Here is a 15,054-nt window from a genome sequence, read left to right as displayed (position 1 = left end):
TTAAAAGCCCCCAGGTTCATCAAGTGCTTCATGTCTATAGCTATAGGATACTACCTTAAGGGAAATCCTGTCGCCACTCAAGTCTTTTCCCTTGTCTGTCTGCCCCATTACACCGTAAAGTCTTCAAGGGCCAGGGTGGTATCTTATTATCTTATTCAAGGCTGGGAAAATGTCTGGTGAGAACAGCTCTCAGTAAGTGTTCAAGACAAACTGAGTAACAAAAACAGATTGGCTCTAAGTACAAATGCCGCCCGGAAGCAACGTTCTCCCCGAGAAATGGCTCTGACACCTCAACCCCATGCCCTTGGCAGTCTGGACTCCTGAAGCAGGAACCCAACCAGAGAGGGGTAAGTTTGATCAACCTTTAGAAGATATAAACACCAGAGCCCACAGGACATGATCTGTCACCTTCCCCGAGAGCTGGAAAGCCCTTTACCAGTGAATGTTTAAAAAGACAGTTGATACTCAGCCATTAGAAATACTCAGCCATGAGAAATGACAAATACCCACATTTGCTTCAACGTGGATGGAACTGGAGGGTATTATGCTGAGTGAAATGAGTCAATCGGAGAAGGACAAACATTATATGGTCTCATTTGTTTGGGGAATATAAATAATAGTGAAAGGGAATAGAAGGGAAGGGAGAAGAAATGGGTAGGAAATATCAGAAAGGGAGACAGAACATAAAGACTCCTAACTCTGGGAAACGAACTAGGGGTGGTGGAAGGGGAGGAGGGCAGGGGGGTGGGGGTGAATGGGTGACGGGCACTGAGGGGGGCACTTGACGGAATGAGCACTGGGTGTTATTCTGTATGTTGGCAAATTGAACACCAATAAAAAATAAATTTATTATTAAAAAAAATAAGACAGTTGATGCAAGGCCATGTTTGAGTTATGGAGTATCTTTATCAACCAAGATAGCAATTTTATATCCTAAAGTATCAAGGGGACTAAGTGTGCATGTGAAAAGTTTAAAAAAAATGCCTTCTGCTTTAGGATCAAGCTCCATGATACATAATAAGACAATAAGGGGACGCAGCTGGAGCAGTAATACAGAGATCAAAATTTCAGAGAGGTGCTGAAAAAGTGAAATAACTGTTATAGATGCACAACTCTTAATCATTTATATTGACAGAAGATTTTTAAAAAAGACCTGGAACAAACAAAAATGAACAGATAATTTTTCAATTTGTTGTACCCAAGTGTTTCATCCTTTTGGTCTGCACACCCATTACAAAGGGGACTGTGAAGTGCTTCTGAGACCAAGTGCAAAGGAAAGGTCTCTTCCTGGAGAATTAATTGCCTAACCAGTGGCTGACTGAAGACCTGCTAATGCCAGTTTCAGAGAGAAACAGATTCTGAATTTCAAGTACCATATCTTAAAGCTCTCACATTAGGTGGATGCTATAAAGCTCAGGGGCTATCTAGAAGTGATTTAAAACCACACCCAGATTTCTCTTTATTAATACTATAATCTGAATTTGATTTAGATATTTTTTTTCCCCATGGGTAACTTCAACATGAACCTTTGGGGATGAGCATAGATACGAACCTTCCTTGGGTCTACCGCATCTTGTGCTACATCTCGTGCTAAGATAAGAACTGCTCTGTAATAAGAATCAAATCCAAGAATGCCAGATGGCTCCACGCCTTTGTGCTTATGTGTCCCTGGATAGGTGGCCTGGCCTCTCTGAATGTTTTCCCATGGATAAAATGGGAGTGGAAGTATCTAGCTGCTGTATCTTACATATCATGCTCAAATACTTACCATCATTATTATTAGTAGGCTGGAAGTTTAAAAATGGGAAATTCCACTCATGGGTATTATCTTCAACATTGTATTATCAACAATAGTTTGTAGGCAAAATGACAGTATTTAGAAAGGGCAAGATTTGGGGGTACCTGAGTGGCTCAGTTGGTTTAGCATCTGACTCTTGATTTTGGCTCAGGTCACAATCTCAGGGTCTTGGGATCAGCCTGCATCAGGCTCTGCACTCAGTGGGGAGTCTGCTTGAGATTCTCTCCCTTTCCTTCTTCCCTTCCCTCTGCTCTGTGTCTCTAATTATAAGTCAATCAATCAATCAATCAATCAATCAATCTAAAAAGGGCCAGATTCTTATGGCTGGGCACAGATGTTTTTATCTCCCAACAGCTCATGAAAAGTTGAAGTATTTCTCCCTGAAACAGTATGAATCATGCCTCATATTGCAATTTAAAAAAAGAGAGACCATGGATAATACTATAGACACGCTGAGTTATGTCCCCCCACCCAAATTCATATGTTGAAGTCCAAACCCACAGTACCACAGTGTGACTGTATTGGGAGTTAAGATCTTGAAAAATAATTAAGGTAGATTCTCGTCCAATATGACTGGTGTCCGTATAAGAAGGGATTAGGACACAGACACATACAGAAGAAAGACCACATGAAGACACAGGGAGAAAGCATCCATCCAGAAGCCAAGGAGATAGGCCTCGGAAGAAACCAACCCTGCCGACACCTGGATCTTGGACTTCTAGGCTTCAGAACTGTAAGCAAATACATTTCTGTTGTTTGAGCCACCCAGCTGATGGTATTCACTATGGCAGTCCTATGAAACTAGTACATGTGAAATGTTGAAGCTTTACAGAAACAGTTTTCTGTAAAAACCTTTGCTAAATGACTCTATAAATGTCATTCTTAGCCAAATCTTGGATTTCAATGAGCCAGAAATGAAAATAAATAGAACCTTCCTTAGTTGTAAGCTCCCCACATGTTTAAGCTTATTAGCTGCTTACCTTTTCTTGGTGTGTCCATTTGGCTTCTCATCAGGAGGCAGCTCAATAATGAGCTGACAAGACTGAGCATGATCGAAGTTGTTTGGAGTCTTGGGTGAGCACTGCGTGTCCAACATAAACACCTGCAAAGGTACAGTTCAGAGCTCCGTCATCCTCCACCTGACTCCACTAGGGATTAGCTGGATGGCCCTGGATAAATTTCTTACTCTTTCTACTCATTTTTTCATCTATAAAATGAAGTTGACAATGGTTTCCTACATGATATGTTGAGAGAATTAATATGTGTATATTACATATGCATAGCATTAGAACAGAAGAGTAAATATTCAGAAGTTAGTGGCTGATACTAACACAAATAACACGACTACTTTAATCACGTGACAACTCATTACACCCAACTAGTAAGTGCTGATATTTAATATTAATTAAGAGTAAATAAAGAGGGGCCGTGTTTATAAAAAATATCTCCGATTTTGACATCTCTGTGGTATTCTATCCAACACAGGAATAAGAAATTAATTAGGACATTTAGAAACCAGACCTAGCCAGGAAACTTATCAATTGATAATCAGAGTATCCTGGATATACTAAGGGAGATTTTATTAACAATTTAAACAGCTCTTATAGAGAAAAGGCAATTCTGAATAGAACCCTTAATTCACTTTATTTTTGTAAAGAATTAGAATACTTTTCCAATAATTCCATCCAATACTGCATATACATTTATAAAAATTGCTTAATATTTTAAACATACCACAAACATGCAAAAGATGTCTTTTGTATATGAAGACATAATTCAAATAGGTCTGCTGCCATTACATGATAGATTGTAAATTTAGGGACAATGTTTAATTACTCTGCTGGAAGCCACATGCAGGGTTTCTTAGCGGTAGACTGACATGCTACTTGAGTGTTTGGGGGCATATCTGTAGCTAGTGCTAAGGCTGGAAGGCCTTTGGTGATTTAGTAACTCACCTACTCAACAGATATTTACTAAGTATCTTCTATATGCATGGCTCTACTAATACCAAGGTAAGTATACAGACATGTTCTTTGCTCCTCAGGAGATTCAATCAACTTTTCTGACTTCTGACCTCTGTCAGCAGAAAAAGTCACTGGTACATGGTGATCCCTGAATAGGTAAGTATATTTTAATTTTAGTTATGATTTACATTTGACTGAAATTAAGCAGCTTGTAAATGTCAAACTCTGCATGGGAAACATAAGGAAAAATCCAAATAGGTTTGCCATCCTTAGGCACTTGTAGACTGCAAGTACCATCAATATTTCAGCAAATATGGATAATATACAGAGTCCGAGAAAGTCAAGTGGTGTATGAAGTGTAGGGGCCAGGCAGAAAGAGGACTTTATCTGATCTGGGCACTGGAGGACACAACAAGAAAGAGATGGAGGAAAGGATTATAATGATGTTGACTGGGTTAGTGGTCCTCATCAAGAACAGTACTGACAAGATGTCAGAGCCAGGAAGTGTATGTCCCTAAGGGAATGAAAGACAATCTGATTATGCAAGACCTTCAGGAAGAAGCTTGTAAAAGTCCTGGGAATCACAAGCCCCAGTCCTTACCTGCTGAGCCATGGCTCGAATGCGCCAGTACTCGGCCTCAGCACTGGGGGAGGAGGAGGGGGCCGCCACCCTCACCTGGCAGCCTTCCCCACTGAAGCTCTCAGTGCCGCTGTGGAAGCAGCCCAGTAGATCCTAGGGAGAAACACAGCAGAGGTTTCCTGGGTGCATCCAGGCCCTGTGTTCTAGAGCTGTTACGGTCCTGGTGTTTGGGACAAAAGCACAGATTGGACAACTTCTTTTTCACCCTCTGTAGGATTTCAAGTGAGCCTGCCTGATAAGAGAAGGAGGGCAGCATCCAGATGCCCAACTTGACAGGCACGAGATGACTCGAACCTTCTTTGGCTCCACCTGCCAACAATTTACCTTCACTGGCTTGAGTGTGGCTGAGAACGCATCCTGCAGGGCACAGCAGGCAAGCCTCCACATTTCTTCAGTGAACACAGGTCCTGCTGTGACAAGGACGTACCTGCTCAAAGAAACCAGGAAAGAAGTCTTGAATCTGTACCTTTTGTCGCCCTTACAGACGAATGCACATATTTGTTCCACAGCTTCCATTCAAGTCTTGCTGCCTCTTATTACACTTGTCTTCAATCCAACTGGTATCCTATCTATTGTCACAACACTATTTCCTAAGGTATTTTCCTATAAAAATATCAAATAGCAATGGGTCCCCATTACAGAGAGGGCAATGTCTCAACTTAGGCTTTGCATGCAAGACTGTATATATATTCTGTACTAATTTTTCTATTCTTGCCTCATTTTCTACTACTCCTCTACAAATAACAACCAAAATAATAAAGACTCTGTTGTCATTTATGACTCAGATCTCCATGCTTATGTTTGTGATGTTCTGCTTGCAAGTCCCCATCTATCAAGATCTTGCCCACTTTGGGTGATCTGACCAAATGTCATTAATATAAAAAGTCCTTGCTGACATCCTACTCCCCTGCCCTCCTTGGCATGTACAGTAACTCCTAACTATTGTCATTTTTCATGTGTCTCTCTCTGTTATGTCCTTTAGAAAAGGCTATAAGCCTCTTTGAGGGTAGGGACCTTGACTTCCTATGCACAGAGTATCTCTCTTTGTATAATGCCTTACACATTGAAATGAAGCATTATTAGCATATACATATAGACATTTTTACTTGTAGAAAGCAGTCCAAAAAGTGGATTGCTACAATAAGAGAATTTAACTCCCTTGGATTTCATAATAAAAATTCTTAACTTTGTGGAGAGGCAAAGAATCTTTTCCTCACCTAATACAGGAGCAGCCCACTCTGGAGATGGTTTCTGTGGGCTTGGCCACACACGCTACCAGTAACTCAAACAGGTCCTTCAGCATCGTGTTGATCATGCTCTCATACCTGATGTCTACATGGAAAAGTAAAACCAGAATTTCACTCAACTCTTGTAAAGGAGAGGGTTAAAATGACATTTTTAGTAAAAGGGGAAAGTCTGAGCAATAAAAAGATGTATAAAAATCTAGGGAAAAAGTAATTTTCTTGGATTTTTTCTGAACTTGACTTTAGCTTGTATTAATCATTTCATGATGAAATATGAGGCTTACTTTTATGTGTTGATATACATTTTTCGAAGTTAAGCATATAATTCATCCACTTATACTAGCTACTATTCAGGCTGTGCGTGTTCTTTTCTGTATAAAAAATTTCAATTCTTAAAAAAAAAAAAAGAGAGAGAGAAAAACGAAACCTACAGTTTCCTTACTCTTGACAGACTAATTAAATGCTCGTGGCAAACAAACCCTCTCTCATCTTAACAGTTCTTGAACTCAGCCTGGCACACTATCCCCAGACTAAAGAAAATGAGACTTCCCCAAATCACATTCTATTTTCCCAATTCAAGGAATACATGTATATTCTTTCCCTCAAAGTCCATGTGATGACACAGATTTAATTTTTAGTAGAATCCTCAGTGGTTCTGTGCTGGGCAAAGCAGTGATCCAGCTAAGAACATACCTGTAGGGCTAATTATCGCTTACATGTGGAAACACCCACTTGTTGTCTTTCTCAATTAACTTTCTTTTTTGTGGAGGCAAGCTTATTAACTTTAGTAGAGCCACCCATTTCTTACTTTGCTTTTTGATTCTCCCTTGGGTGAACATCTCATGAATTTTTCTAACCTCTTCAACAAGGGCGTCTCTTACCTTACCTCTTCCTTTATAAAGAGAAGCCAAAGGCATATTGAATTATAACTTCTAGGTTAACAGTGATTTTTTTTCTGACTTCAGTATACTATCTGCTACATACTTTCAGGTCATCTTCAAAGTACCACAGATATTAAGATACTTCACCCCTAACCTCTTAAGCAACTTCTTGCCTATAATTTAAGCCTTTTCTCAAATCTTATCTCCTCCATTTAGCCTCCCAGAGGAAGCAGGAGGATATACACCCTCTCACCTACAGACTACAGAGCTAGTTCTTTTTTTCTTCATTTAACTTATTGCATAGTTGAACTTGCCTCCTCTCTTCTCATGCACAGATCTACTAGATGGCACTATATTCTTATATGTATTTTAAGTATTAATTTTCAGTTTGATAATCTAGGAGAAGGTTGGCACTAACCATTATAGTTCTATTTAGGTAATACATGGACAAAAATCATACACTGGTATTTTTTGACAGTGATGCTTCCCATGAGAAAAAATACTCAGCATGGACTGCTAGGGGACCAAAGATACCTGAGTGTATAAAGCTTTGAATGTGCTCCACCACCAGCTCACAAGACAGGCCAATGGCGTGCTTGAAATTAGCAGAAGCTGCATCCCAGTACGAATGGTCTTTATGGCTACGTCGGAGCCAAAGGGTCATCACAGGGAGGAGAAGGTGAACAACCGCATAGATACCAAACCCTGGTCCTGAAATAGAAAAGTTGGCATCAGAACTGTGATCACAACAGCTCTCCTGTAGGGAAACAGAAGTTACTGCCATCACTTGGCATGCCCCAGTTCTTTCACAGGAGTTCCCCCCACCCCCTAAGAAGTTGCAAGGAAAAAGAATTTACTACTGACTGGGGGGAATATATGGTCTTCACTGGCATTTTTTTTTTCTTTTTTAAGATTTATTTTAGAGAGAGCATGAGAGTAGGGGGAGGGGCAGAGGAAGAAGGAGAGATGATCTCAAGCAGACTACCCCTGGGTACAGAGCTGGACTGGGACTTCAATCCCACAAGCTGGAAATCATGACCTGAGCTAAAATCCAGACTCAGAGGCTTAAATGACTGAGCCACTCAGGTGCTTCTCTTTTTTTGTTTCTGTTATGAATATAGTTATGCAAGTGATATATGAATAAATTCATAAAAATTCAAATAATACCAATAAAGCCAAAGTATCACCTAATTAACTCCCCCAGAGGTAAACAGAGATACACATATAAGAAAATGTCCTCTAAAGTTTACATATAAATATCTATATGAAACATCAAGAAACACATTAACATGTGTTAGAGATCATTCTGTATCAGAGAATTTAGATATTCCTCATTTTTACCGCCACATACTATTCCATTGCATGTATACACAACAGTTACTTATCCGTTCCCTTACTGATGGACACTTAAGGTGTTCTAACTTTTTGCTTTAGACAATGCTATAATGAAAATCCTTGTGAAAGTGATGGATTTTTAAAGTTCTGATTACAAAAGTAAGAAACCCTTTTCTAATAAACACAGAAAAGAATGAGAATACGAAGAAAGAAACCTCACCCACAGAGATAATTACATTTTATGTTTGATTTCTAGTCTTTTTGAATGGACATGTGTATTCATAGATGCATACAATTTCAATGTTGTGGTTACTCCATAGTATATATACTTTAAATGTTATTCACAAATACTCATTTTTATATCTGTGGGATATTTATATGTTCTCATTGTAATTTACTTAACCCATTTAGGGTGTTCATAATTTTTTTGGTATTCAATATATTTCAGCAATCATTTTATACTCATTTTGTTTTCATCACTATTAATTTCCTTTGATGATAGATTTCTAGTAGAATTAATTAGGTTGAGTGCTCTTCACACACAGTTAATGGCAATGTGAAAACAGAAAACGGTACTAACTAGTGAGGGAGAGCTATATAATTAATTCTGTAAAATACCTGCTTATTTTTGGCTTATAACTTTTTGACATATGAGAATAGCTATGCTGGCTTTTTTGGAAAAAATTCTGCTACCAACTGCAATGGATCTTAATACCGTACCAGCTATCAAGTCTTCACCAGTTTGTAATAAATATGAAACTCCTCTTATTACTATGGAATTGACTAGTGGGTTCATTTGTGGTTCTGATTCTGTTTGTAAAAATTAAAATTTCTATAGTTGCTTGGATCTTGGGAAAATTTGCATGTGTTAAGTATATATGCTAAATTTGATTGAATCAAAAGAAGAAATAAATTCCTCAGGGCCATTCTTTTCCTGTACTATCAAGGTATTAGGTGATCACTACATGTCTTTTTCTTTTTTTGAGAGAGAGAGCGAGCATGAGTCGGGGAGGGGCTGAGGGAAAGGGAGAGAGAGAATCTTAAGCAGACTCCACACTGATCATGAAGCCTGAGATCATGACCTGAGCTGAAATCAAAAGTTAGATGCTCAAAAAAAAAAAAAAAAAAAAAAAAAAGAGTCAGATGCTCAACTGATGGAGCCAGCCAGGTGCCACTACATGTCTTTTTCTAAATCTAACCACCTATGACCTTTATATATTTAAGATCTTGCTGTTTTAATATTGTACATACTTTTGAGTGGTTTGTTTATGTCACTGAAGACTCAGTGAGCCTTACTGACAGCCCTAGGGCCAAGAGAAGGCTGTGATCATAGAACAGAGCAAAGCCAATAGCCTTGGCCTGATTATTGTAGGGATCCAACACACCTAACTGGATAGTACGTATTATTTGTAAATGGACTGATGGGAAGACATGTAAATAATAACAGGACATATCTTTTTTTTTTAAAGATTTTATTTATTTATTCATAGAGACACAGAGAGAGAGAGAGGCAGAGACACAGGCAGAGGGAGAAGCAGGCTCCATGCAGAGAGCCTGACGTGGGGCTTGATCCAGGGTCTCCAGGATCACGCCCTAGCTGCAGGCGGCGCTAAACCGCTGTGCCACTGGGGCTGCCCTAACAGGACATATCTTAAACATAACTGCATCATTACCATTTAACAAGTATTTACTGAGCATCTATTATGCAGGAAGCTCTGCACCAAGTCTAGGGTTATAGGTGTAAAACAAGTAGACACATGGAAATACCTTCCTGAGAAAAGTTATATGCATAATACCTCCCCCACAAAAGACAGACATAGAAATTCTTACCAGGTGTTTTGGTAACATCTCTCAACAGCTCAAAGAGTAAATCCAAGGTTGGCGGTTGGTGCTGACGTGGACAGTTGGACACAGCCGCTGTTAGCTCCTCCAGCAGGATGATCCAGACTTCTATCAGCCCTGGATACGAAAAAGCAGATCTCTGTGAAATCCAGTTCAACATAATAGAGAGTCATAAGATCAAACTAAACATCGTGAGTTTAGCAGTGTGTCATATGGCAGTGTGTAGTCCTCAGTGTCTACAAGCATGGGCAGATTATGATTTACATGCTCTAAATAAGTTAAAGGGGGAAAATCCCAAATTTCTTCTCATTCCCCTACAGGAAGAAGGTGATGTGGCAAATTTTACTATATTGAACTAACTATCAGATTTCTTGGGAGCTGACAATACCAAAATAATAAAATATCCTTTTGTATCATCTTAGCATACATTCTTTTAAAACATTATTTTGTTGTAAATATGTAACAAAAATTTGTCACTTTAACCCTTTTTACATATGCAATTCAGTGGTATTAATTACTCTCAAGGTTTTGTGCAACCATCCCCACTATCTTGTTCCGAAACTATTTTTTTTATCATCTCAAACAGAAGCCCTGCAACCAGTAACTGTCCGTTCTCCCCTCACTCTAGCCCCTGGGAACCTATCATCTATTTTCTGTTTTTTATGAATTTGCCTGTTCTGGATATTTCATATAAGTGGAATCACACAGGATTTGTGTTTCTGTGTCTGGCTTATTTCATTTAGTGTAATGTTTTCAAGGTCTATCCGTGTTGCACTGTATATCAGATGAATAATAATCCACACTTTGTTCATTCATCTGTTGATGGACACTTGTGTTGTTTCCACCTTTAGCTATGGTGGAAATAAGGCAATGAACATAGGACAGTAAGTATCTGTTTCAATCTCTCAATTCCTTAGGGTCTAGACCCAGGAGAGGAATTTCTGGGTCATCTGGTAGTTCTTTTTAACGTTTTTTTTTTTTCTTTTTTTCTTTTTAACGTTTTGAAGAAGTACCAAACTGTTTTCCATAAAGGAAATATATATTCCTGTGAGGGTTCCAATTTCTCCATGTCCTTGCCAACACTTACTTTTTTTTTTTTTTTAAACTATAGACATCCTAGTATGTAAAGTGTGTTTCACACTGTGGTTTTGACTTAGATTTCCCTGATGACTAATGATGCTGAGCATGCTGATCAGCCATTTGTAGATCTTTTAAGAAATATCTACTCATGTCCCTTTGCCCATTTTTAAATTGTGTAGTTTGTCTTGTGGAGTTTTAGGAGTTCTTTATATATTCTGGATATTAAAACCTTATCAAAAATAGGATTTACAAATATGTTCTCCTTTCGATTGTCCTTTCGCTTTCTTGATAATGTCCTTTAAAGCACAAAAGTCTTTAATTTTGATGAAGTCTGAGTCATCCAGTTTTTCTTTTGCTGCTCCTGTGTGTGAGTCTATTTTCTTTACTCTTCTTCATGCCCCACTTTTCCCAAAGGTCCATCAGTCATCTCCAGTCTTTTTTTTTTTTTTTTTTCAATTTATACATTATTTTGAATTTGCATGCCTGCCTTGTGGTTGGCGCTGCTGGCACTTTCTCATCCTACGTACATGCAAATCACTTCATGTACCACTCACAGATGGGGAATGAGATTCACAACATCAACAGAATCATACACCCAAAGCAGCACACCTCTCAGTATATACCTCTCTTCCTTCTCCCCTTCAGAGTTTCATTTTTAAAACAAGATACTAACTTTTAGTGCTGCTCATTACAAGGCAAGGGAAAAAGCATGAGATTTTTTTTTTATTAGATCCAAACAATTTTAGTTTTGCCATTTACAGAAGCACTATCTGAGCCAACATTCCTGCTGACCACTGCCTTTGGAAATATACGAACCTGCCAGATAACTGACAGAGAAAGGACTCAATTTCTTTCGCTTCATCTAAAAGGGCCTAGAATAGAAAATTAAAAAATAACCCACCCTACATTTTAATACTTCTCAGTTTCCTATGAAAGATAACTGCCAAAAGATGGCAGCTTTATCATATTCCCATTATAAAAAAAAAACTACTTCTACATTTTGGACATTCCCATTCATAGAAAGCTAAAGCAAACCCATGAACCACAAATATAATAAAACTAGGTGACAGAGGCTCATGAGCCTCAAAGTATAAGCAGGTGGCAACAAGCTAATTTATCGGAAATGCAGAAGACAGAATCACATGCTATGCACCACTCGGGGTGGGGGGGGGTGTAACCAATAAAGTCCATATGGAAAACTCTATGGGGTCTCACTTCAACAAATGAAGTACAAAAGAGTGAAAGAGAGTTGAAGAGGAAACTCTAGGGATTGAGAAGGACTTCAGAGACCTATCAGCAAAACACACAGTACAGGTCTTATGTGAATGCTGAAAATTCACTGACATAAGAAAATGGGAAATGTTAACATTTAAGGAGGGCAGCCTGGGTGGCTCAGCAGTTTACCGCCTGCCTTTAGCCTAGGACGTGATCCTGGAGGCCCGGGATCGAGTCCCACATGGGGCATCCTGCGTGGAGCCTGCTTCTCCCTCTGCCTATGTCTCTGCCTCTCTCTCTCTCTCTCTCTCTCTCTCTGTATCTCATGAATAAATAAAATCTTAAAAAAATAATATTTAATATTAAATAATTATTGTTAATTCTTAGGTATGATAATGGAATTGTGGTTATGTTTGTTATATTTAAAAAACACAAGCTGAAACATTTACAGATGAAATGCTATAATGTCTGGGATTTAATTTAAAATAGATGAAGTGAGAGAAGGGGGAGACAGAGTGAGGGGTTGTGTGTGTGTGTATACATAATAGACTGGCTATAAGTTAATAGTTGAAGCTGGGTGATGGGTACATGGAGTCTCATTATACCATTCTGTCTAGTTTAAACATGTCTGAAATTTCCATGGGGGTAAAAAAAAAAGGACATTATTTGCCTTTGGAAACCAGAGGAATAACATGTAAGAGCATATAAATTTTCAATACTAAGTTGAAGCCTTTGCTTTTAATTCTTTTTTCTGAGCTAGCTATATTTTGTATATCATAATAACTTTAAAGATATCAATGAGTTGATAATGTGGAAAACTTTAGATAGGTCTTAGCTGAATTTTATCTATAAGATGGGCTGCCTAGAAAAAAAACAATGGATTAATGATTTGCACATATGGAAAGAGAATTGCTGATTGCTACATACACAGACAATTTATAACTGTTTAAAGACTGTATTATAGATAAGCAACATTAGCCTCTGTTTATAATTGTCTGGGTTGGAGGTTTAAGAAGCTAAGTAAAAATTATTCCTAACTAGTCATTAAATGAAACCTCTATTAGACAACCTCTAGCCAATTTCCATTTTAATTGTTCTCTACATTTGCTATTCCTTCCTACAGTTCTCCCTTAAAACTACTCTCAACTAATGAGGTTTTACCATTTATAATCCCTGTGGAAAAATGTAAATCCTCTCGCTATTCTCATAAGTGAATTTATAACAGAAAAACAAAAATTAATAATTAAAAAAAGCAAAATTTAAAAAACCTCTCCCCAAAACTCCTTTTGCAAGAGTTTGAATCAACCTATGCCTGTTAGTCCTGTTAGTTCTCTTTAAGGATATAATTTCCACTTCTAGATTTAGAACAGGGCAGGGTTGACTGAATCAGAAGACAAGCGTGAGCATGAGTTAATCCATCTGAAAATTTCCCAAAGTTACTAGAGAACTCCGATCCACAGAAAATTACATGGGAACTAATTTGAAACACATTCTTTAAAATTATTCTTTTAATGAGGCTTCAGTTCCACCAGGCACAAATAGATTCTCTCTTCAGTAGTGGCTTAATTTCCCCAGTCTCTAACCAAATAGTCCTACAGGAAGTAATTATATAATGATTGTGTTTCCTAGAAGGTATTAAAGACAATTACCAGTCAATTTACGTAGCAATGCAACCGCGTTCCAATTTGCTAAATTATAGAGAATTCAGAGTTAGAAACTATATTTAGTGGAATCTGCAGATCTGTACTGAGCTTGGATAGAGGCATCCATCTATAAAAGGATGGGTTTGGAGACAAGACATCAAATGATGTTTTTAAATAGTCCATGGAAACTTTATGTAGACTTGTTCTATTAGAATTAAAAACAATAGTAACATAAATGGATGATCATTCTTATGTCTCTAAGCTACTGAACTCATGGTTTAAGCTTCTGGGAATATAAACATAACAAATAACCTAGAGTTCAGTCCAATCAATTAACTCACCAGTGTCATCATCAAAATCAGATAGGACCGACTCAATTCCATCCTCACTGCTGGCCGACTGTTCCTGAAGTCTTCGAGGCAAGCTAGCCAGTCGCCCACTAAGGAATATTGGCTTCAAGGGCATTTTGTAGATTTTGGCCAGTAACTAAATAATGAAAAACCAAATTGCAACTATGTATTAGAAAAAGCTGTACTATGGGTGTTAAAGAAAAATAACATAGTATACCAGCAATACTGGTGTTAGGGAAAACCAGAAAAGCTTCCAATGTATGAAAGTTTTGAGGTTGTTTGTGATTTGGATTCTTACAGTAGCTCATGAGAGGGAGATGCAGGGCGGATATTCCCTGGAGAGGGAACAGCAACTGCCCTGAGCAGTGAGGTGCCCTGTATCTGAGGGGTGGAAAGTCGGTGTGGCTGGAGCATACAGTGAGAGGGAAGGATCTGAGGGTGGAAAGGTAGCTGAAGTCCTGTCATGTGGTGTCTTTTGAGGGCTGATGGGGGAAGAAGCTGGGGCTAGGTATCCTTTCTAAAGCCCTGGGGTTCACACCATCACTTGCTGTCACGGAGGGAGGAGTTCCGCAGACAGGAAAAGGTCTGGGGACACCACCTGTGAAGATAGGAGAACAACTATAAAGGGTGTCACTGAAGCCTGGGGGCAGAAGGGGCTTTCTGGTTGCTGGAGGGAGCATCCTCTTGGGCTAACAGCAATGACTGGATTGACCACAACAAAAGTCGCTGTTCCTTTGATAAATGAGGTTTCATGGGATTTCCTCACTAGATCTTTACTGAACATGTCCCTTTTTTGTTTTTGTCCCTCTTCAGTGGTGGCACCACCACCACATCCTATCATGAAGACTTCCCATGACCTCTCTCCCTACAGCCTGATGCAAACATAGAGATTAGGACCGTTCCTGTGTCTTGAGTATAAAGGAGAAGTTTCAGAGGTTTCAGTTCAATTGTGTGTTCTAGCATATTTTCGTTCTTCTCATTCTTTCCTTCATGGAGTGAGGACAAAAATTCCTACTCCAGATCTCAGCCTCTGCTCTCCTCAGAGTCAGCCAAAAATGTTTC

The 15,054-nt window shown here is 38.7% G+C and overlaps 1 protein-coding gene and 1 long non-coding RNA gene across 6 annotated transcripts in view; one reads left to right on the top strand and one right to left on the bottom strand.

Annotated features, from left to right (window-relative positions):
• The window catches only part of ARFGEF3 (ARFGEF family member 3), a 172,855-nt gene that overhangs the window by 14,188 nt on the left and 143,613 nt on the right, over positions 1-15,054 (bottom strand). For all 5 annotated transcript variants that reach the window (XM_077894383.1, XM_077894390.1, XM_077894397.1 and 2 more), the window contains 7 exons: positions 13,984-14,128; positions 9,693-9,821; positions 7,062-7,238; positions 5,620-5,734; positions 4,727-4,829; positions 4,364-4,495; positions 2,779-2,900 (listed from right to left, as the gene is read on the bottom strand). In XM_077894383.1, the coding sequence (XP_077750509.1) occupies positions 2,779-2,900; positions 4,364-4,495; positions 4,727-4,829; positions 5,620-5,734; positions 7,062-7,238; positions 9,693-9,821; positions 13,984-14,128 (923 nt within the window). The remainder of the gene's footprint in view (positions 1-2,778; positions 2,901-4,363; positions 4,496-4,726; positions 4,830-5,619; positions 5,735-7,061; positions 7,239-9,692; positions 9,822-13,983; positions 14,129-15,054) is intronic.
• On the top strand, positions 2,612-8,039 carry LOC144312095 (uncharacterized). The gene is made up of 3 exons (XR_013377531.1): positions 2,612-2,908; positions 3,843-3,918; positions 4,617-8,039. It is a non-coding gene; the product is annotated as an uncharacterized LOC144312095 (long non-coding RNA).

The sequence above is a fragment of the Canis aureus genome, chromosome 1 (genome assembly GCF_053574225.1).
Source record: "Canis aureus isolate CA01 chromosome 1, VMU_Caureus_v.1.0, whole genome shotgun sequence".
In the NCBI taxonomy this organism is placed as follows: domain Eukaryota; kingdom Metazoa; phylum Chordata; class Mammalia; order Carnivora; family Canidae; genus Canis; species Canis aureus.
Note: the sequence above shows the minus strand (reverse complement) of the source record. Positions and strands in the feature narration are given on the sequence as shown.